The sequence below is a fragment of the Pogona vitticeps genome, chromosome 4, assembly GCF_051106095.1.
Source record: "Pogona vitticeps strain Pit_001003342236 chromosome 4, PviZW2.1, whole genome shotgun sequence".
In the NCBI taxonomy this organism is placed as follows: domain Eukaryota; kingdom Metazoa; phylum Chordata; class Lepidosauria; order Squamata; family Agamidae; genus Pogona; species Pogona vitticeps.
Window position 1 is genome coordinate 34,040,552 of NC_135786.1, and position 23,967 is coordinate 34,064,518.

General features: G+C 40.4%; 1 protein-coding gene across 1 annotated transcript in view; it reads left to right on the forward strand.

Annotated features, from left to right (window-relative positions):
* NECAB3 (N-terminal EF-hand calcium binding protein 3) overlaps positions 1-23,967 on the forward strand; it is a 115,447-nt gene that overhangs the window by 65,835 nt on the left and 25,645 nt on the right. The window contains exons 4-5 of the mRNA XM_020814229.3: positions 2,295-2,320; positions 2,590-2,687. Coding sequence (XP_020669888.3) covers positions 2,295-2,320; positions 2,590-2,687 — 124 coding nt within the window. The remainder of the gene's footprint in view (positions 1-2,294; positions 2,321-2,589; positions 2,688-23,967) is intronic.

Here is a 23,967-nt window from a genome sequence, read left to right on the forward strand (position 1 = left end):
CAGAGAGTGCTTTCTAATGAACAGGTTTTTTAAAAAGACTTTCATGGCCCCTCTCCAGAACTGAGGAAGTGTTTAATGTGCCAGTATCCTGAAGTGGCTCTTTCTTAAGTCGCTTCACAATATTGGCAAATTAAAAGAGGAAGGCTTGCTTTAGTTCATTTCCAGTGAATCACACACACTGGAAATGGATTAAAACAGAGCAATCCTATCCACACCAAAAAAGTAGAAATGCTGGATCTCATACTTCCTAGTGCTGTTCCTTTGAAGAAGGGCTGGCATCTGGGAAGATTAATATTTTAGTTTCCCCATGCATTATACTTCCTTCTTTCTATGCACCACAGAGAATCACATCACATGCATCTTCCGGCTTTGATGGGATTCCACAGTGATAAAAGCAAAGCTTTCTTAAATACAAAATACAAAAAAAGAAAAAAGGGGGAAAAAAAGAAAAAGAAAAAAACTGGTTATCCTTGTACTAGCTTATCTTATCACCACATACTGGAAACCAGCTTTGCTGGTTTTATGGCTCATGATTGGAGATAAACACAGGCTTCATTTGCAAGTCTGATTGCTCAGGCATGCAGCTGTAAGAGACCTGTGTAAGAAGCCACTGTACATGTGAGTCTAAGCTACAAATCAGGTTGTCTCTGGTTCAGAGCTAGCCTGTGACTAGGTGACCTTACACGTCCATTCTCTACTAGCCTCAGTCCTTCACTGCTAATGGAGATAATAGCATGGACTTTACTCACAATCACATCGTGATAAGCGATGTGGAGAATTTTGTACACTGAAATGCAGCATAAATGCTAAATTACAGTCAGTATAGTAATTATTAATGTCATTCTATATAAAATAATTCTGAATTCAAAAAGTTCAGCAGAAGAAGTAGAACTAGATGGAAACGTATTTACAGAATAGCTTGAATGCAGCTGAAAATGTCATGCGTAACACTGGTGCTTTCAGCTATAGGAGTCCAGGGAACTTTTGTCAATGTGAATGGATAAACTTTAAAACTCTTTGTATACTGTATATGTTATACAAATTGATATTAATATTCTGTTATGTGCAGAGCAATGAAAATGTTTTAGAGTATAGGGCATAGATCTAGCTGCCCATTTTTTCTCAAGGTTTGCTCCAGTGTTAAATTATTCAGCATTTTAATTATTAATTGGTTAATGTTTGTTACAAATGCAGAAGATGAAAAGGCCTAGATAAGTACCAAGTGCAGTTGACTCCCTTAGGGAAATGGGAAGCAGTGCTCTCTTATCCAGAGTGTTCTTTCTAACTATCTATCTGTTTATCCCTCTGTCCTTGATTATCTTATTAGTAACTGGATAGAAGGCATCAATAAATACTTTTATGAATCCTTGAAGTCTTACATTGAAGGTAAAAAATAATTTACGTTGTTTTCAGAAGGTGAAGGATCATGTGTTCTTTTAAAAAATCAAACAGAGTAGTACTGGTGCATCAGATTCTAACTTCTCATCCCTGCTTGCTCTGAAACAGATAATTTCCTTCACTGTAGGATGCCTATTCTTTATTCTAGAAAATATCTTACGTGATTACGAAGGGTAAGAGACTTCCTTCTTCCATAGGACTATCCATAGACAGAGCACAGAGTTCTTATGCATCTGTTTCATCCAATTTCCTCATAAATGTGTAATTAAAAAAAACTGCATACTAATCAGCAGGGAGGTCCATTTAGTGTTTATACAAGGTTGTGTAATAACTGGTCCCCCCCCCCCACACACACACTTTTCTTTCTTTCTTTCCTGACTAGTAATTATTATAGGGAGTAGGAAGGAAGCTTAGGAGATGGTGTGGCTCCTACAATTCCTCTTTAAGGTTTTTTTTGTCACTTATTTTAATGCCTCAAAATATACCAGTGTGAGTAGTCTTTCAAATGAAGATCTGATCTGCAACCTTTAAGTGTGAAATAAATATTTAATCCAAAGCTAGTCATTTCTAGCAGTGGTGGTTTGCTTCTTGTATGAAATAACCGAGTAGTCATTTCACACAAGAAGCAAACCAGGCACAATCTTCTGCCATGAACTTCTGGGACTCTTTTATATATAAATATTTATATATATAAATATTTTGTGGATAGTACAGAAAGAATATATATATATTCTTTCTGTACTATCCACAAAATATTGGTTCACAGCCTGAAGAAGACTGATTTAGGTTGAAAGATAGCTGCTTGTTCAGTTTTTTTAAGTGGTCCAATAAAGGTATCGCTTGCACTTGCCTTTGTATCATCTCATACAGGTTATTTTCCTCTCTATTTCCTCCAGGAATTTAGAAACCGAGAAGTTCTGTGGTAAGTAGATTTTAACTATTCCTACCACTATATTATCCAATAGTTGTTTGCACAGTGTGTAAATTCATTTCCTCCTCTGTTGATGACTGCTTTTTCAAGCCTGGATAAAAACATGATATTCTGCTTTGCAATGGTACTGGGATGCTACAATTATGAAACAGATGTAAATAATAATGGAGGCTATTTTTCTGTTTAATTAAAAAGCAGACACAGGTCAGAACGTTGTCCCTGACTTAGACATCACAGCAACCTTTTCCCTCCTACTACAGATTATTTCTCAGAACATCTTGGAGAATACAGGCATGTCCTGTCAGCTTTGGAACAACTCAATACTGCTGTCTTGTCAGCCATGGATAAAACCAAACTGGTAAGTGTATGTTCGTTTTCAACATGGATGTGACACAAAGCCAAGAATATCTCTCTTTTGCTCATTGCTCTAAATAGCCTCCATTACCAAAACTTGTCTCCAGCTCTTAATGATGGACTTGTAGTTTCTCTTTGAATAGCCATGATTCATGACACAATGAATGGCTGTGGAAGATTCCACACTCAGCCCATGTCAGCGACTCCTTAAAAAGAGAAAGTGCAGGCTACAATGAATGTGTATATCTTAAAAGTGCCATATTGGCTCTTTGTTAAGAAGAGAAAGTATCATTGATTTCTTTCTTCCCTCTCAGTGTGGGGCAGGGGGCTGCACTCCATGTGAGTCACTGGCTGGCACAATGTCCTTGATGCTCAGAGTCTTATGAATCAGTTTGTCTCACATGCAGGAGGACAGTTTTCTATGCTTGATCGACCAAGCAAATCTGGTTGCCAGTTTGCAGCCTGCATACCATCAGGTCTATGGCTACAATCCTAAGTGTAGTTATTGGACAGCAAGCTTTATTGAACAGAATTGGCCTTACATCCAAGGAAACATGCCTAAGATTGCACTCACAGTGCAGCCACAGGTTCTCTTCTCATTCCTCTCTCACCCTGACCTCCAGTTTCATTTTGCAGCAGGAGTGATGGGAGTAACAACAGAGGAACAACCAACCTTGAAGGTCCATCATTTCCAGCAGGACTTGGTGGTTTTAAAGGTCCCAGAGCCTCACATTATCTATCTTTAAGTCATGTCTTTAACAGTCTTGGCAATGCTTGGAAAATTCAGAGACTGTAGTTTCTGTATTTTATGTTTTCGCCCAGCATATTGAAACTCTGGTTCTCTCATATTTTCCACCTAGTGCAGGCAACGTTCTCCTCTTCCTTTTCCTCCTTGTCCTCCTCCTTCCTGCTGCCACCGTTGTTCTTTGACCTGCATGCAATGAATACTTAGGCATGGGTGGTCTCGTAGGAAATGACCATCAAAGATTACCTGGAACTGCAAGGAAAAGCATTTCCAGAATCCAGACATTGTATTTTAGAAGGAACTCATTGTGTTATTCATTACTTCCCCATAGCCATGCTACTATTATCATTACCATGCATTAGCCATTGCATTGTGCATTATACATGTGTTGCCTTGTCATTACCAACAGGCCAGAAAAAAATCGGGAAGTTGTCTCTCTCTCTCTTCCTGTAATATTCATATCTGATATCGAACCAAAGAAATCTTCCCTTCCACTTCGGGCATGCCAAGAAACTTGAAACAAATATCTCAGAGGCCCTTAGAAATGCCTTAAAATACACTCAAACATAACTGTTGACAGTAAATAAGTGTTACTCGTGACACCTAAGTAATACAAATATTTCTATATCTAAAAAGTAACTTTGCAACTACTAGCTACATTACTTATTCCAAAAGTAACTTATAACAAGTAACTGTTTTACTTGTTAAGTACTATAGTTATGTCAAAGCTGTGGGCATTTTTATAACTCATTGTGCTGCTAGCGGAGCATTCATTGTTGAGCTTAATGTGTAAAACATGCCCTTCATTTTACAGACTCTCCTTCTGCAGTAAAGACAAATGTCATACACTTCTCCTTCCTTACAGAAGATAACAAACACAGCAGACCATGTAAAAAAAAATCACTAGTATATTATGTTTGCAGTAGAATGCCCTCCCTGTTAGATCTGGTGTCTGTGGGAAAGTACATTAGTGAATAATGAATGAGAAATCTATCAAGAAGTAGGTTGCATCTTAAAAGTTGTGCAAAGCAACTTCTGTGTTAAAATGCTCATTCCCTTTGCAAGGAGAGGAGTTTAAACAGACACCACAGACACCCGTGGGAGGGCGGGCAGGAGATAGATAGATAGATAGATAGATAGATAGATAGATAGATAGATAGATAGATAGATAGATAGATAGATAGATAGATAGATAGATAGATTGATTGATTGATTGATTGATTGATTGATTGATTGATTGATTGATTGATAGATAGATAGATAGATAGATAGATAGATAGATAGATAGATAGATAGATGATAGATAGATAGATGATGGATAGATGATGGATAGATAGATAGATAGATAGATAGATAGATAGATAGATAGATAGATAGATAGATAGATAGATAGATAGATAGATAGATAGATAGATAGATAGATAGATAGATAGATAGATAGATAGATAGATAGATAGATAGATAGGAAGATAGGTAGATAGGTAGATAGGTAGATAGGTAGATAGATTTTTGCCATTTGTGATATGACACAATTGTAGCCTTCATTTAAATAATGATGACCTGTTTTCAGAACAAGAGCTATTTAACAATAACACCCTTGGAAAAATTTAGTGAAGTGTGCAAGGTGAGTTCACACCAGCAACAAAAAAGCACATCTTGAAGAGCTCCCAAAAATCTGCTCACTTAACAGAGCGTTTTTTAAAATAGTCATTCTCACTCTAATGACTTAAGTGATTAGGGGTAAAAACAGCCTAGATGACACTTAAAAGCTAACTATTGGAGCTCTGCATTACAGACTAGAGTTAGAAACCATGTCTCAGGCTTTCCTTTGCTCTGCTCTTAATTTTCACTTTCAGTTGTGCTCTTTGTCCAGCCACTAATAAAAAAAAAGAGTACTTCCTTGCCACAAAAGTTTGTTTATTCTGGACTGTAGAACAGGATTGGGCACTTACTGCAAAAGGGTGAAATGAAAAGGTAGTCAATGGGAAATTGACAATAATTGTATAAGTTCAGGAAAATACATTTAAAAGTTTACATCAGGGAAAGTGCATGGCAAAATGCACATGCATTTCTGCAGAAGGCCAGTTTCAGAGTATGTGACAGTGCTGCTCTTGTCCATCTTGCAGTTTTACACAGTCTTTGGTGTGGTTCCCTCTCCAGTCTCCTGAGCCAATTCTCAGGGAACAATGAGGAGTAGAAAAAGCAGTCAAGAGTATACATCTGACCATATGCTAATCAAGCCAAAAAGACTTCTGGGTCTCCTCCAAGATCTGAATCCAGTTGGTTGTCCCAGCTTGAGTCAGCTTATTGAACCAATGGGATTTACATCATTATTGATTAAGTGTTAAGCAACTGATTCAGTAGGTCTTTTCTAGTTATGACTCATAATGAACTCAGACCAAATATGCCACAAATCCCTGTCGGTGGTGGTCCTGACAGACTTTCTCTCAGATGGATAGATATTAGAGCTTGGAAACATTATTATTTTGAACTGCCATATTCCATCAGTCAAAAGTTAGAACTCCAGAACAAAACATCTAAAATTTCAGAATTCTGTTACATACAATAGCAAAGAAGGCTTTAATATTTGATAAAGGAGATTTACTTAGTGCTAACGTTTTGTCCTCCGAAGGCCCTGTGCCTTTCAATCAGTCTCATGTACAACAAGCCATCCTAAAAAAATTTTGTAATGTCTTTTCTAGAGGAAAGAGAACCATCAAAAATTAACCTGAACTTTCACTGTGCTTAGGAATTGTAAATCAATTCATTATTAATATTAATTGTTGTCCATTGATCTACATAGGTCTACTTGTCTTCATGGCAATCTGTTTATGTAATATAGCACTTGGACACGATCGCTAAGCAGGAGGCTATATTAATTGCCATGTTCCTGGGGACTAGAATAGTGGCATCTAGGCATGCTTCATTATGGGAGACTGAGGGCCAAACATGATGAGAGATGTAAGATCCTGCATCTGGCCTCCCAATGCCTTTTTCAAAATTCAAAAGTATCCAAATGCAAACACAGCCATGCTGTTGGAGGTAGGCATTTCTTCTCTACCATTTTGCTTGACTCATAAACAACACATGGTGCTGAAAATAGTCTCACCTGAGGGGGAAAAAGATGCAGTATACATGCAATATAAAGTGCATGTCTTCTGCCGCCACCTCATTCTACTGGGAAAATTTTGATTAGGAAAATCCTTAGAATATTTGTATATCAGTCCTCCATATAAAAATGTCTTCTGTTTTCAGGGATGTCCAGTCCAATTCAGGTTCAAGAGAATGAACCATAAGAAGGGAGAGCAGAGGCCTTGACATTGCCCATGTAGACAGATCAGTCAGACAGGTCACCTGGTGAAACGTGTATCTATCCAAGCCATGTGAATTATTTCTCATCTTGCATCCATACTTGCATGTTAATGTATACAATCCTGTGCCCATCTTTTTTCACTTTTTGGAGCTCCATAAATGGCCACTTTAAAAAGAGAGGGGAGATTAGACCACAAAGTACCACATCCCTAATTTAATTTGAACTCCACGATTATTTTTAAATTTTGAAGAATTGGCATGGGGAGATGTCTCTTCTTCCATGCCACATGGAAGTTTGGCCCTGACATTTTGCAGAACCTAAGCTCTTTTAATTCCTTGAGAGTTTTTTTAAAGAGTCTTGGACACTCAAATAATCCTTCTTGTCTATTCCATTGATCACAGTTCATCTCCAATGAATTGAAAGCATTCACGCTTAATAATGCAGATAGCATCCCTGGGATCTATTTTAGACACAAATATGATGGAGGGAGAATTCCATTTTCTCAACAGGATGGAAGTATGATAGAAACCTGATATTTTCAATCATTCTTTTCCCTGATAGTAACAGACATGACCCAAAGGTGACACCTGGGCAGGATGCTGGGTTTTTGAATGGAATAACTCCTGCTTAATGTGATCTAACTAGGATATCTCTAATCTGATTTTGTTACAACAAAAGTTTAAGATAGATTTGCAAAGAGAAGAGAAAATGCAGGTAACTCCAATCTAATAAGGAAGAGGTGAGACTCTACATATGGCAATATGGAAGCCTGTCTCTCCCCCCCCCCAAAAAAAAACTATTGTGTGCTCCATAAGAAGGTGAACAAAATAAGCATCAATTTCCTTTGAGTATCTTACCCAGTGTGGTGTAGTAGACAGAATGATGGTCTAGGACTTTGGAGACCAGAGTTTAAATTTCCAGTTGTTCATGGAAACGTACGGGGGGAGTAGAACTGATAAAAATACTCATTAAATATCTCACTTACCTGGAAAGCCCTACTGGGGTCACTCTCAGTTCTGACTTGACAGCACAGAACAACAACAGCATTAGATTAGCGTTAGCAACTATTTGTCCTGAGGCTTCTGGAACGCTTTCAGGATAGGTCTCGCTAGTAAAGTAAAGGTAAAGGTTCCCCTTGACAATTTTTGTCCAGTCGTGTTCGACTCTAGGGGGCGGTGCTCATCCCTGTTTCCAAGCCATAGAGCCAGCGTTTTGTCCGAAGACAATCTTCCGTGGTCACATGGCCAGTGCAACTTAGACACAGAACGCTGTTACCTTCCCACCGAGGTGGTCCCTATTAATCTACTTGCATTTGCATGCTTTCGAACCGCTAGGTTGGCAGGAGCTGGGACAAGTGACAGGCACTCACTCCGTCATGTGGATTCGATCTTACGACTGCTTGGTCTTCTGACCCTGCAGCACAGGCTTCTGCGGTTTATCCCACAGCACCACCACGTCCCATTATTTCTGCAAATCATGCATGAGTGTACAGAGAGAACAATAACTTGCCTCTACATTTTATGCCATATTAGTCAAACATACATGCAGGAAGATGGCAAAAATATTCTCTGGGCTTGTCACTCTGTTACAGCAGAGCACTGTAAAAACCACACACACATCTGGAGGTACAAAGTATGGATTCTGTGGTGATCAGGAAGGATTTATACAAAGAGGTAGTGATGGTTTAGTCAGAATTATAAAGAGTATAAGCAAACATTCAGTAGTTTCATAGTTTATATGATTAGGTTTGCCATGTATCCTCTTTTATGGAGGACAGCCCAACCTTTGAAGGGCTTTCTGGTGGTTGGCTTCTGTTTGAAGGACTGTCCAGTCCGAATCTAGTTCAAAAATAGACAACCAGAAGACTTTGATCTTGGTTGCCCCTCATTCACTAGTACAGTATCTGGGCAACAGACTTAGCAAGCATTCACATTACTCACAATTCCCCACACAATAGTAAGATGTTCTTACTCTTTAAATTCTGGTAATTAATTAAATCTAAATGTGTACATCTATAAATATAAGGGAGAATCCACATGGGGCTGTGTTATGCGCACCCCTGCTGAAATGAGAGCAATGTCTCATTTTTCAAATTGCCATGTAAATGAAACGTGGCCACCCGCTGTGGGACCCTTGACCACCCATGGTGGGTCTGCCATTTTTCATTTTGCTTTTAAAGAAGCAAGAAAAATAACTGTGGATTATACCACTGTATAGTTGCTCATTTTGATCTCCTGTTGTGAGATGATCCATCATCCCCTTCCCTTGGTGGGTGGTATCATTCAGTGGCATCAGTGATGACACAGGGCAAGGACTGTGCCAAGAGGCAATGATGGGAGGTGTGGAAATGAAGATGAGTGAGCCAAGAAGAGAGGGGAAGGGAGGGGAGGCTGCAGTGAACATGTTCACGGGAGGAGAGTGATGGAGGAAACTGGGAATCTAGGAGACATATGTTGGCCAAGTGCTATGATTTCGAGAGATTTCAGTCTCAGAGTTAAATCCTGGCTTGCAAAAATTCAGAGCCTCAACAAGGGCCCACACGCTTGCTTGTTATCGATTTGAGCCTATACCAGTTTGTGGTTTCTTCATTAATATATCTATCTATCTATCTATCTATCTATCTATATTTCCCTTTCTTGTCTCATGATATGAAAGAATTCTATTGTAAGGTTATGTGTTTGTATCTGCACTGTTTCTTTATCTGCAACTGAATAAATCCAAAAGGAGGAAGAAGTAGAAAAAACAATAATATCCCCTAGGTAACAAGAGAGATATAGTGGTCAAGGTTTCATATTTAGAATTCCATTGCACTGAGAGGAAAAACTCCTATTGATGACACTGTCAGCTTTTCCCCCCAACATAAATAACAGCTTGGAATCAGTATCTTTCATTGGGATTGCAGCAAGAAAAGTATGGGTTTTGGTTCTACTCATTATCATATCATACACACTCACTGCAGAGGCTGATCTTTGCATTCTAAAAGAATGCCTCTGAAATGCAAAGACATTCTTAATATTAAAACCAGATTGGTCATCTAGCTACAGTGATTTATGAAAAGCAATATCTCTGGTAGATGAAATTTCAATATAATTAAACAAGCATTTAATTAATCTAGAGGGAAATCCTCCTGTAATAATAGGGACTTGGCATTTCTCCACTGTTTGCAAAAGAGGTTGATAGTTATGTGAAATTTGTGCTGATAGTTCACAATTTGACCTGATTTGTGTTTTCTTTTGTTTTCATCATGTTTCTTTCTTTAAAAAAAAAGTGGCAACAGGATCACAGGTTTAAACGAGTTATGCTTAGATGCCTAACATATAAAGTTGGCAATATTTTAATGAATCATGGTGGTTTGAATATTTGTACACATTCAAGAATGATTTATACCCATGCATTTTCCTTTGTTCATATTGACTTGTACATTTGCAAGAGAAAAGCATGTTTCAATAAAGTATTTTGGGTGCCATCAGGCCTTGGTTAAGCACTTGAGTTCCCACTGATTTCAGGGGAAAAGAGTTGAGAACCGAAATATATAGGACATAGTGGTGGATTTCAATTGGATTAAAATATACTCGCAAGTGGATAGCCTGCTGTGTAGCCTTTTCCTTCCCTGATATATTGTTAGCTCCAGTTTACTAAGTGGGGTCACTGTAGACTCCTTCCAGCTGAAGCCTTTTACAAAAACCTACTTGAATTTCTCATGCTCCGTGTTCTTAACATTCTTGTATCTTGGAAAGAGCTGAGGGAAGCCACTAGGGAACCCCCAAGTCAAGCTCCTGTGCTTCTTTCTGAAGAAGCCAACATTTTTATACAGTATCTGCCACCATGGAACAAAGCATCTAGTTCCAAGCACACACACTCTGGGAAACCAGGAACCTCCTGGTAAGACAACATTATTAATGACTCCTCTTCTGAACTCATCTAGCACCTTCTGCAGCCTTAGAAAAGCCAAGATATGAAGTCCTGGGGAACTCTGGTGCACCAACTGTGGCTGGAACAGTGGCTCCAAGCAGGAAAAATGTTTTTTGTCTGTTGTTAACCAGTGTCCATCAGGCATCTTAATCCTTACAGCATCCCGGGACGTTTGGCTTTGGAATCCCTTTCAAAGTTTGTGGAGACATAGCAACACTGTTTCTTAAGCTTGGTCACCACCTTTTCAATCAAAGTCCCAATTAGATTGTTGGCGCTGTTCAAGAGCAGCTTGTGCCTTGCTAAGGGCCTTTCCAGCCACATCCAATCTATGGGTGGGTGGCTTCCATCCAGGTTTGTCCAAAGAACACAGGAGTGATGTGGGAAACCCCTTCCTCTACCTCTAAAGCCAGTTGTGGCGTCCACCCTCGTGCCCCTTTGCTTGACCTTCAAGCCTCAGAGCACACAAAGGCAAACACTCTCTTCTTTTACACTTGCTGCCACCAGGTGATCTCTAAATTACCATTTACTTCAGAAAGATTCAGGTCCACACTTCAAGTTCTTTTAAATAAAACTTTGGTTTCTTGATTACATAGATTGATTCATGAATATCTTCAGTAGTTAATCATTCCTCAGAATTTCCCCAAACTACATACTCTATTACACTGTCTGGCTTTTCTGTCCTAGCTGACTCTTACATTTCTCTAACTCCATCTGACTTAATCTCCCTCTCTGACTCTCTGACTCCGCCTCTTATAGCATCTCTCTTGGCTCCGCCTCACAGCAATATGAATATTCATAAACCATTACATAATACAACAAGAACCATAGATCTAATAAATGGAGAACACTACACCAGTCAATTAACTTTCCCATAGGAACAGAGGGGGAGCAATCCTGTGTTGGCCGCATGCCTAGCTGGCACACCAAAGCCCTCAAAAAGCACCTTTACGATCTTCTCTCTTTGTGGTGGGGAAGATGGGAAGTCACTCATCAGTGATGGATGCTCTATACTGGACCCTCAACCCACAGAAGATAATATGGTCTCAGAGGTTCTTCATGGCTGACACCATACTTGAGTGGCTGAGTTTGGGATTTGCTAGTGCTGTCGTCATCACAGACAGTAGGACCAAATGGTGTATGTTCTCATCTCCTGCAAAGCTTGACCAACTGAAACAACTATCATTGTCTATCACAATAACTACTTTCTCCATCATGTCGTACTTTCTCGGTGCCTGCTTTGGAAGGTGAAATGTATATGTAGGATAAAAGAAGCAGAAAAGCTCTTTCACCCTGTCAACAACCCAGAATGATAGGTGATAATCAGAAAAGATGATCAACAATCAGTATGCAGGTAGGGGTGTATCTGAGTCAGTGTACATGTAGCATTAGAGTCATCCAGGAACAATGATCAGGGTTTCACAAATAATTGATACATACAAGTCCCTATAAAGAACATTTACAGATACAACTAACTATAATAAGCATCATCTAATACAGCATGTAATTGCAGGAACCCTATGACATTGTGACATTGTCTTCATACAAGGTGCTGTGTTTTTTCATATACCAAATGGAAATGGCATGGGAAATGGCTATTCTAACTGCTATTGGCATGTTTCCTGATAATGTGGGATGCATGCTATAGAACACAGACCAGTTTTGAGAGGCCATAACTTCACATACAATCATTTTCAATGATTCTAGATCAGTTTTGGTGGTTTGGGATATAGAACGCAACTTCCAACAGCAGGAATACGGCATAGATTAACAGAGGAGATATCTGTGATTCTGTGTCTTCCTAGACAGATAATAGTCTCTTTCTGATCCCAAAGTTTGCTTACATAAGAGCAATCGCTCCATTGAGCGATGAAATCGCTTTGTGATGGACTTTTGGCCATCGCTGGAGTGATCGCTTAGCGATGTCCTCTATGGCTAAAATTCGCTTTGCGATGAACACGGGGAAGCGATCATGGAAAAGCGAACTTTTTTAAACAGCTAACTGGCAGTTCCAAAATGGCCACCGCAAAAAATGGCCGCTGCTGTTTTGCCTCGCTGTAGAGGCACCCAAAATGGCTGCCACTTTAGAGGAATTTCACTTTAAGGTACGTTTTTAGCCCATAGGAACGTATTAAACACATTTTAATACGTTCCTATGGGCTTTTTAAAATCGCTTTGTGATTAAATCACTTAGCAATGTTTTTTTCCGGAACGGCTTAACATCATTAAGTGATGCACCACTGTATTGTAGCAGTAAAGGCATTGAATTTCATCTAGATTTAGGCACATGCAAATGGACTGGTGGAGGTAACTACCTTGCTCATTCCTTTCCTGGCAGAACCTCTAGCCTCATGCAAATGCTACACAAAGGATCATAGGACCCACTCCAGGGCTTGAAATGGGGGGTTGTGTGGAGTTGAAAGACCTTCCATGTGTGGACCTCTTCTACTAGGAAAGAAGATCCCGGATCCCAACCCATTCTTTTTATACATTTCTATGATAACACCAGATGCCAAGTGTGTGAGAACACATTGCACAGGCTTAGGCTGTCATATTGCAGGGAGCCCTGTATGTATATGTGGTCACTTTACATTTGTAAGACTTTGCCTCCAAGGACTTCTAGGACATGTTTTATTTTAGATGACCCAGGAATGGCCTCCAGGTAATTGTGCATGGTGCCAGACTGAAGGGAGGGCACTGAGTTTAATGGACGGGGGCACCAGGCTGTGTGAAATGGGGTGCCAAGCAGAGCTAGGAATGTCATCGAGTTGAGCTGAGGGGCTGGTGTGTATGTGGGTGCGTAAGGTGTGTCTTTATATATTGTCTTTATTAAGCTGGTATAGCAAAAGCAAGTATACCTTATTTATAAAGTTCTCCAGGTTGTTTGCATTTTGACTACAAAAATTCTCTTCCTTCAGTTAGCTTTAAAGTGTGCTTCTTGCTACATCCTTTGTCCTAAGTAAATATCAATGGAACACAGGTTTGTACATATATGGATAGTTCCTAGTAGTAAGAAAGCTCCCAAAATCACAGCTGCACTAAGCCCTATAAGCCTTCAGGGTGGTCCTGCAAAGCTGCCCATCAGATAATTCTCCGTTCTTGGAGTTCCATCTGAGAGACCTATACATACAGACACCTAAATGTGTCTTTCTTGGAGAAAAGGCCTAGCTGGGGAGGTTTCAGTGGCTTAACATAGACCTGGTACTGCGGAAAGGAAGTTCCCACCAAGCAATGGGGCAGTTTCCTTTCTGCAAAGGAAGCTGTGGGGGAAGCTACGCCTATGCCATATCCCAAAGCCTTCCCAACTGAGTCTTTTCTTTTGGTGACACACACATCTGGTTACAGTGGGGTCTTGACTTGAGAACTTAATCCATATTGGAAGGCGGTTCTCAAGTCAAAAAGTTCTCAGGTCAAATCTGCATTTCCCATAGGAATGCATTGAAAACCATTTGATCCGTATCTGCTCTTTTCCGTCCATAGAAACTAATGGGAAGCTGCTATTCCGCCTTCGACCACTAGAGGGGGATATTTTGTTTCTTTTTTTCTTAGGTCAAGAAAGGTTCAGGGAAGGCAGGGAAAATACAGTCCAGGCAGTACAGTACCAGGCAGTCCGAAGACTGTCTCCCAATCCACTCTCTAAACGCTGGGAGGAGTGAGGAAGCAGACAGGCACCCTTTTCACTGGCCAACAGTTAACTGAAAGTTCAAATTTTGCACTTTCCCTGCCTCCCACGTGTTTTTTTTAGTTCTTAACTCAAATCTAAGTACTTAAGTCAAGTCAATATTTTCCTATGAGAGTGGTTCTTAAGTCAGAATGTTCTTAACTCAAGCCGTTCTTAAGTCAAGACCCCACTGTATTATAACCCTTTGCAGAAGCTTCTAGATATAACACAATGGTGGAATGACACTCCGAAGGCTGATAAATGGAAGAGACAGCTTTGAGAATCTTACTGAGGTTTCTTTTATTAACAAAGAGATCCTTCATCTGTGACATCATCAGATTCCATCATAAGTAGTTCCATCTGTCATTCCTTTTGAATAAAACCACTAGAGGAAAGATCTCAGCAGAAGCAGGATATAAAACCAGCAGCGGTTGTGAATCAGTGTGTGAGAGAACTGAGGGGACAGTGAAAGCACTCAAGCTGTGGGCTGCACCATTTGGCAATAAGCGGCCATGCACAATGTAGGTTTCGTCATTGGCATCTCTAAACAAAAGGGTCGGGAACAAGGATTTGGGAAATATTCCTACCGAGCACTCTGGGGATCTGTTGCCAAATGGTATAGATGAACACTGAGCTAGATGAACAAATAGCCTGTTCGTGGAATAAGGCAGCTTCTACATTCCAAATCCATAGTGAGAACACAGCATAATAAATATGCCACATTGTTTATCCTTAACAGCTAGTAAATCACAAAGTCAAGCTATATGTGAAAGGAAATGTGAATTCCCCATGTTTAGCATGCATGTATGCATGTGTTTCTCACCATTTTCTCTTGTGGAATCCAAAGGCTGCTTACAATATACATTTAAAAACAAAAAGATCTTTAAAAAAAACACAGTAAATGACATTGAAATACTAAAATACACAGATAATAAAGTCTGGAACTCTTTAAAACACCATTTAAAAACAATGTAACAGCAGCAGCAAAGCAATATTTGGTGCTAATCCTGTCCTCTGAAGATGCCGGCCATAGAGACTGGTGAAACGTTAGGAAGAACAACCTTCAGAACACGGCCAAAGAGCCTGAAAAACCCACAACAACCATTAGATCCTGACCGTGAAAGCCTTCGTGAAAACAAAGCAACATTTGCCATTACAATGTCCAGATCTGTTACCAAAGGCTGATTTTAAAAAGTTTTAAAATATATGGTGTTTGCTTCTAGCAGTCAATCACAAAACAAAATGCTAACTGGGACAAAAGATATAGAACTAGCCGAAAGCATATGATTTTACATATTTCACCATTAAGTAGTATTCCTTCTAACAGTATGATGATTGTATCGTCTAGCTTGAGCTAGAATCCTGTTGATGCAGTTCTGTACGTGGAAGGCTGATGATATCATCAGTTGCAGCTTTTCAACTTTATTTCAACTTTTCCTATTGCCCATCTCGCAGGCTCCTGAGGGATCCCTTTGAAGCTAGAGAAGCCTTTAGGTGGTCTTGAGAAAGGGGGAAGCCTTTGATGTTTGAAAACGGACTGGGTTTGGTGGTGGCAATTTGGGGGCATTAAAGGCTTTCCTCCCCATCCCAAGGCTCCCAAAGGTATGCCTGGGATGAAAGAGCTGAAAAATGGAAAGGAATCAGGAAGTGAAAATTAAAAAGGGGAAGAAGACAGGGCTGCAAGTGTCATATACCACCAGGCTGCACCTTGACCAACAGTTGGAAGCGACAGGAAAATACGGATATATAATTAACAAATCATTTTTTAAAGAGAAAATTATAGGACAGCAGACACCCAGAAACAGGATGGCAAATGAATTAATTATGAGTTGGTAAATGAAGCCTACAGAACCAGTACAAATAGCAAGAAATGTACTAATTGAACTGACAACCATGTGAACGGGCCCAGTGGTAAATATTCCATGTGACTATACATAGAAATATATTGACATAAAAAAGGAGGGAAAAGAAACAATTCAAATGCTCCATGAGATCAGGCTCTTAGTTGCTTCAGCCCTTTTCTCCTGGATTCTCCAGAAGGTATTATTTTCTTTGCCTCCTGGTTTTCATAGCAAGGGTCCATTTGCCTCTTGATAGCAAACAAAAAAAGAGTGTTTGAAGTTTGCCCATTTCAGTCATGAGCTTTATTGCCTGTATTAGTACAGCCTGGACAGACATTAAAACTGTAACCCTTGAGAACCTTTACTGTGACCAGTTATGGGGATATAATTAAAGAAAAATTAGGCTTCCCTAATATTTTCATCTGCAATCTTCATGGCCCTGATTATTTTATCTCCATTTGGTCTTTGCAGGCAGCAAAACGTAAAAGCCTGAGCATGTGAGACCCATGTTCTTCTCTCACCATCAAGAACACACTAAGAATTACCAGCCTTTTTTTTTTTTTTTTTTTTTTTTTTGCTGCTTCAGTTGGTTTATTCTGGAGGTTTAGTGGCTAGCCTTCAGTGTGGCAAGATCAGAGGGTCACAAATTGTCCTCTCATGCCCATTGGATGTATGGTGTACCAATGCTTGTTTTTGTTCTTCGTGTCCAAGGAATCTCCATCATTGCTGAGTCCAAGCAGCTTTTCTGCCTCGACCAAAAAGAAACGAGTACAAGGTCTCCTCACCCGTTGGATTTCTCCATCTCCTCCTCCACGTTGTGCTGCTGAGGGAAAGGGCAATGAGGGCCTGGGGTTTTCTCCATGGCAGCCCCTCAGATCTGGTCGACGGGAAATGTTTACCCTGTTTCCCAGGGGGAGAGTGAAGAGGGGGAGGACTTTTGAGCCACGAGACAGTTTTCCACAAGGAGGCAGGAGCACTACTTTGACCTGAAAGCAAAATAGAATCTTCCTTATAATCCATAACTTTCCTTCCTGAAACACAAGAATTCTCCCTAAACCTTTCTCAGAGCCTGGAGATGGCACTTCTTTGGACCTCGCATCCATACTGCTTTACTCTCTTTTTCTTCTAACGTGTTTTTCACACTGTTGGCTTTCCCTTTATGGGATTACCTTCTTCTAGAAGGTACCTGGAAGTTCTAGGATACAGATGGGGGAAAGTTGAGTTAGGTTCTACTGATAGATCACTGGGGGATTTCCAGTCATTCAGAAAGGGTTTCTTGCTCCCAGTCTGGCTGCAGATCCAGAGGTTGAGAACTCAGTTCCCACTGCACATTCCAAAAGAGCCAGCCTATGTGATTCTGAGTGAGCTAAACAGCCCCAGGATGCCTCCCTACAAACAAAATGGTAAAACACTTCTATTCTCTACCTAGAAAGCCCTGAAAAGGGTCAGCGTAAGTCAGAAATGACTTGACAGCGCACAGTTATTATGACTATTATTATGACTACAAAAGAACCTCTGAATCAAAGCCTTTTCCATTCACTAGCAGTAAATATTTATCAGCTGTATAACCAAAAGATGGCTATTCTTCTTTAGGAATAAAGGTCTGTTGTTACTTTTCATAAGAACCAAGTCTGTGACCATGATCAGAGGAGAAGAGAGGTGTTGGATTGACAATGGATATTGTAATTTGTAACTTTTTAACATCCCTGTGCTTTTTGACAGAATGGTGCCCAAACTGAGTTTTAATTTTTCAAATTAATTCCTCTTTAAATTCCCTTTCTGCAGATTCTTTTGTGTGATGTGTCTTTACCTTCTTGTAGTGACTGCGGATTACACTCCTGTATTCACTAAGCTGTATCTCCTCCCTCAATCTTATATTGTCCTCTGTCTTGCTTAGAAATAAGTCTTTTTGAATAGGACCTAATTGCTTTCCGTCTCTACTTTGCTTTAAGCAGTAGTTGCACTTACATCAGTTTGTTTGATCTTTGTGGTGGGGATTTTTCAACTTCCTCTTAATAGCAGTATTCCTAGTTAAGGCGCAAAATGGTGAATAATGCTAATAGTAAAAATAGTATTTCAATAATGTTAACAGCAACAAAAGTATCTCAGTGGGAATTGAAATACTGTACATGCCCACAGCTTCTCATTGATTCTCTTTATACACCAGTAAGACCGTTTCTTAAGTATGTCACTTCTTGAAACCCGTTAGTTACTGTAAGCCAGTTCCAACTTGATAGCACATAAGATACGGAATTCTGTAACAAGGGTGCCATCACTAAGGAGGCCCTCTCCTTGGTAGTTACCTGCTTCACATCTCTGTATTAAATCAGAGTTATAACTAAAGCTTGGGAATGTTATCTTTTGCTGTAAAATTCCCAGAACCCTTACTATGATTGTGGCACAGTCTCTGTATGTCAGGGTTAGCAGAAGAGATATAATCTGCCAGGTTGTGCAGATGACGAATGTGCAAGAATTAATCCCCAAAGGCTTCAGAAAGAGCACATGTGAGGAGAACTCATTAAATATATATGTATATGGGTTATGGAAATGTAATTTCCCCCCTGGGACTTACTGTGGCTTTGTTTCTTTTCAGGCAGATTACAAGTCCTCCTTTCTCTGCATCTTTTTCCTGGTCTGAGATCTTTTCACCCTTTGCTTTTGTAATCTTTTTATGTGAGGTGTTGTTTCCCATCTTCCTGCCAAAGGAGTAGCCCAACCTCCTTGGGAAGCAGCTAAAACCATGTTGCTTCCAGCCCCTCCAGAGGTTGAGGAGGTGAGACAAGGTGACATTGTGATGTCATTTAAGCCTACATCTTATGATGAGGTATATGATACACATTCAGCCCTTGCTGGACTGTAACAAGTGGGTTTGGATCTTTGAAATGACAAATGTCTGGTACTCCAAAAATTGGTGGGCTGTAGCTTTCCTCAGCATTAGTCAGTATAGCTGGCTACAGAGAGCTGCAATCCAAAGACTTAGAGAGACACATGTTGCCCACTCCCTGTTAAATACCGTACATCATCTCCACCTAGGCAGTCTATATGTTCACCAACCCAGCTGCAACCCGACGTACTAACTGCTGAAAGTTTCACTCCCCTTGCTGATAGCTCTACACATTTTTGCTGCATTAGCCTCTCTGATTCTAAAAGCCAAAGACAATGGTATTTATCTGTAAATAAGCAGCAGGAAACCATGGCTCGCATAAAAGATATGTCCATACTTGAAATGTATACAGTACTTGAACATGCATGCATTTGTACCCATTTGCAAAAGAGCTTCATTCAGGAATATGTAATCTCTGAAGATCCTAAGGATATTGAGTCACCGTATTTTTTTTTTAATGTGGTGGAAAAGCAAGGAAACTGTTAATGAAGCTGAAAGCCCCTATTCCTGATTTTTCCAATTTGCACCAGATCATGCCCCCACAGTTTATAGTGTAGTCAAACACTTAAAATTCATAGAATATAGTTCAAAGGAGTGCATTAGTGTTCTGAAGCACAGAATTCTCAATATCTCACCAAATATCTATCTATTTTAATTGTAATTGTTTTATCTTTTTATCGTATTATTTATTTATTTATTTTTTGGACTTACATACCGCCCCATAGTGCTACAAGCACTCTCCGGGCGGTTTACAATTTTAATTATACAGGCTACACATTGCCCCCCCCAGCAAGCTGGGTACTCATTTTACCGACCTCGGAAGGATGGAAGGCTGAGTCAACCTTGAGCCGGCTACCTGGGATTTGAACCCCAGGTCGTGAGCACAGTTTTAGCTGCAATAGTTGTAAGCCACCCAGAGAACTTTGGGTAGAGTGGGCGGCATATGAGTTAAATAAATAAAATAAATAAAATATAAACCTCAAGATTGATCAGGAGAGCTAAAGTGGCACCAAACTGCTACAACTGTGTAGTGCAGATATGCTTTTAGAGATCTGCCTCTCTGTAATGCAGTTATGCTTTTAGAGATCTTGCCACCAGTTCTTTTGCACCAGGCAGCACCAGGTGCTGTCTTTTCTTCATCTGTGATGGTTATACCATCACGTATTCCTCTTGATGTTATACTGAAGGCACCCACAGTATAGATCAGGAGCAGGAGAGATCCAGAGGGACACTTGTTCACCTGTAGATGTTGGAAGCCCGCACCCGATCATGTGGAACACCTCCCCCAAACCCATTGCTTGTCTTACCATTTTTAAAATGCTGCCTTGTGCCTTCTATATCAGGAAAAGTCCAAAGAAACAAAAACAAGACAATTTTTTTAAAAAAGAGACAAAGACATATAGGAGCTTAAATACTAACAACTGTATTTTAATGTGAGCTGTTCTTTTTTGTTTGTTTGTTTGTTTGTTTAGTTTCTTTAGATTTTGCCTGGTATTCTTGCACAAACTAACACAGCTACCTCTTCCAAAACTACAACTTGTGCCTTCTAGTGGCTAAAGAATTTTTAAAAAAAGAATTAAATTTGAGGGGTGTTCAAAACATGCCATAATTCTCTTAGAGGGGATAAGAGGACAAGCAGATTTTGGGACGCTTGGCCTGCTGGGAGGACAGGGATGAAACAGGGCTGCATGTGGCTGCAGGATTCATTTGGCCAATCCATCATACAGATGACTGTATGTGTTGGAAAGACACAATTCAGGTAGCCTTTCATATGGAAGAAGTCAGACTTCAAAGGAACCTCATGCTTAAGTCCTAAAGAACAATCAGAAAACAGGGCAAGCTAATTTGCAGACTCTAGCAAATGAGAAAATATCCTGATATTCACACAAAACCAGAACCTAAGATTTCTCTTTTCTAATGACAGAGTATTTACCACCTCTATTTTGGTCCTGGCATCAAGTGATAAGATGCGGCTTTTCAAGAAATACATACATGTCAGTACTTGGTGACATATGTCATGTTTTCTGATTTTTATCTGGATTCCCAGATAGTGCTTCCATTTGTTGAGAAAATGAGGCAGAAACTTAGTATTGGTGCCTGATGTTCCAAAATCAGATTGTAGTGAATAAATAGTTGAAAAATATGTTTATCTTGTCTTCAACAAATAGAATGTAGAACAGGGGTGTCAAACACAAGGCCCGCGGGCCAAATCCGGCCCGCCAGACCTCGTCTGATGGCCCGCGGAGCCGCCGCCAGCCTTGCAGCCTCCCCCCCTTTTTTTTTCAATGAATTTACTCTGTGCCTGCATGGAGTACAGTGGTGCCCCGCACAGCGAGGTTAATCCGTTCCGGATTAACCTTTGCTGTGGGAAACATCGCACTACGGAACACAAAAAAACAGCGTTTAATGCGTTCCAATGCCATAGAATACTCACCGTTGTGCAATGTTTCCCAGGGGCCGGCAGCCATTTTCGCGCCCTCCCCTCGCACAACGAGGGCACCAAAATGGCTGCCATCAGCTGTCTGGCGGGTCCAAAATGGCCGCCGGAACAGCCGAGCAGCTTACCGACCTTCGTTCTGTGATTTCCCGCCTATACGGGCACCGTTTTGGGATCGCATTTGCGATCGCAAAAACGGCCTCGTAGAGCGAATTCATCGCTCTACGAGGTGCCCGTTGTGCGAGGCACCACTGTAAATTCATTTAAAAAATGGCTCAAGTTAACCTACAGATACAACCGGCCCTTTGATAGGGACCAAACTGCTGATGCGGCCCCCGATGAATTTGAGTTTGACACCCCTGATGTAGAAGGAAGGCAATATTAGCATATGTATGAGGGTAAAAAGAACAGAGGGGAAGCTCCTATGGACAGATGTGATGTATACATTAGCCTTTTACTAATCTACAGAATCTTGTCTCGTAATGAATCAAAATCCTTCCTCCTCCTCTCTTCTTCTTTATCCCTCACTTTCTTTTTGGCTATGAAAGGTTATTGTTCTTATCAGTAGCTAGAAGGATGTTAAAGTTTGACAGAATACCTCATGCAAGTTGGATGAGTGCTTTCTTCTGGCATTTTTCCTGTTCCTTACCGGTAATTTATGAACCCTTTTTTACTATCTCATTAATCACTCCCTCCTCTCCATGTGTGATTCAGTAATTTATCTTGTATACAGCAATGTTTCTCTCTCTATTTGCACTTTGTGAGGACTCTGTAATCAACCTTTTTTTGAGTGCACAACTCATTAATGACAGATGTAAAGAGCAGAATATTTTAACTGTGGTTAAGTCTGGTTTCTTGCTTTTAGTCGATAAACGATTAACTATTAAAAATGCATATCCTGACACATAAATTAGGTATTCTTTCAGAGGATGCTTAATTGTAACTAGAGATGGAGACGAATATAAAAACGGATCGCTGTTTCCGACAAATATTACCCAATTCATTAAATATTCGTCAATCTGTATTTGTGGGTTCCAGAAACCCTCACAAATACGAATGGATTAATATTTACCCATTTTTATTTGTCCTTCATATTAAAAACAACAACATTCTGCCTACCAGCTGCCAATCAGCTAATTGGCAGCAGAAAGGCAGGCCCACCCCACACAGGCACCCAATACCACAGCCTACTCCCTCACCCCCTTCCTTTCCCTACCTTAGGCCCCACGCCACGCCACCCCTGCCGACACCCTGTTACTTCAATCGCTGATGCTGAGGTCTTCTGGCCTCAGAGCCATGCATGTAAAAATGGAGACTGTCTGCCCTTTGCAAAGATGGTGGCTGCAGCTTCCTTTAGGATAGGGAAGCTGCAGCTGCCATCTTTGCAAAGGGCAGCTTGGATTCCCTTAGCCTGCCTTAAGGGAATCCAGGCTGCCCTTTGCAAAGATGGCAGCTGCTGCTTCCCTACCCTAAAGGAAGCCACAGCTGCCATCTTTGAAAAGGGCAGCCAGTCTCCCTTTTTACACGCTGTGGCTGCAAAGGCCTGATGGAGACCTCAGCAGCAGCTATTAAGTGGGTGTCGGTGGGAATGGGGTGGGGGCTGAGGTAGAGAAAGGAAGAGGGTGTGGGGGTAGTTCCTGATCAGAGTTTGGAAAAGATACTTTTCTGAACTATAGTCCTCAAATTATATACTGATTTAAAAAACCCACTTAGACAGCCAGTCACTAAGGGATAGCCTGCCTGAAGAGAAAGTTCTTTGCCTGCAGAATGACAGCAAAAATGGGGCTTGCCTGGCCTCCCATGGGAGGGAGTTCCAGTGTCAGTCAGTCTTCCTGTTTTCCTATTAGTCACCTGAGCTTCAGCCAAGGAAGCAGGTTTTGAGTACATTTTGCATGGTACAACTGCTGTGAGCACCAATATCTTGATATAGCAAATATCTCATATATCTCCAGCAGCTACAACCTAAACTTCTTCTTGGATCTTGATAGCATTTCAGGTGGCAAGCTGAGATTATATACTCAGTGCATCATTACACCAAGTGTTGATTCCACCTTGGCTCCATTCTGTGGAATCCTGGGATTTCTTGTTAGGTGAGATACTTAAGAGCTCTAGTGTCCTTGCCTGAATGATCACACGCATCATAGATCCATATTAACCGTAACACAAACTTGCAGTTGGATCTCAACTGCACTGCAAGTGGGAAACCAAGTCTTGGGATTTATAAAATGCTCAAATGAATGCAATGGCAGACATTGAATTTTAGTCCTGGTCTCTGAGTCTTTGATCCATTCATTCATGCCAACTCAGGATAACAAACCCTGTTTACATTCATCTGAAATTCCTTTTGAATGAATCAACAAAGTTCACTAATAAATTTGTGTCTTCTATGGAAAAAGTGAATCACTTGTTAAAAATCCACCTGTTCATTTATAGTTCCTGTTCACAGTGAACATCATATACAAGATACTTGTGCTTGTAATTTCAGCAAGAGTTG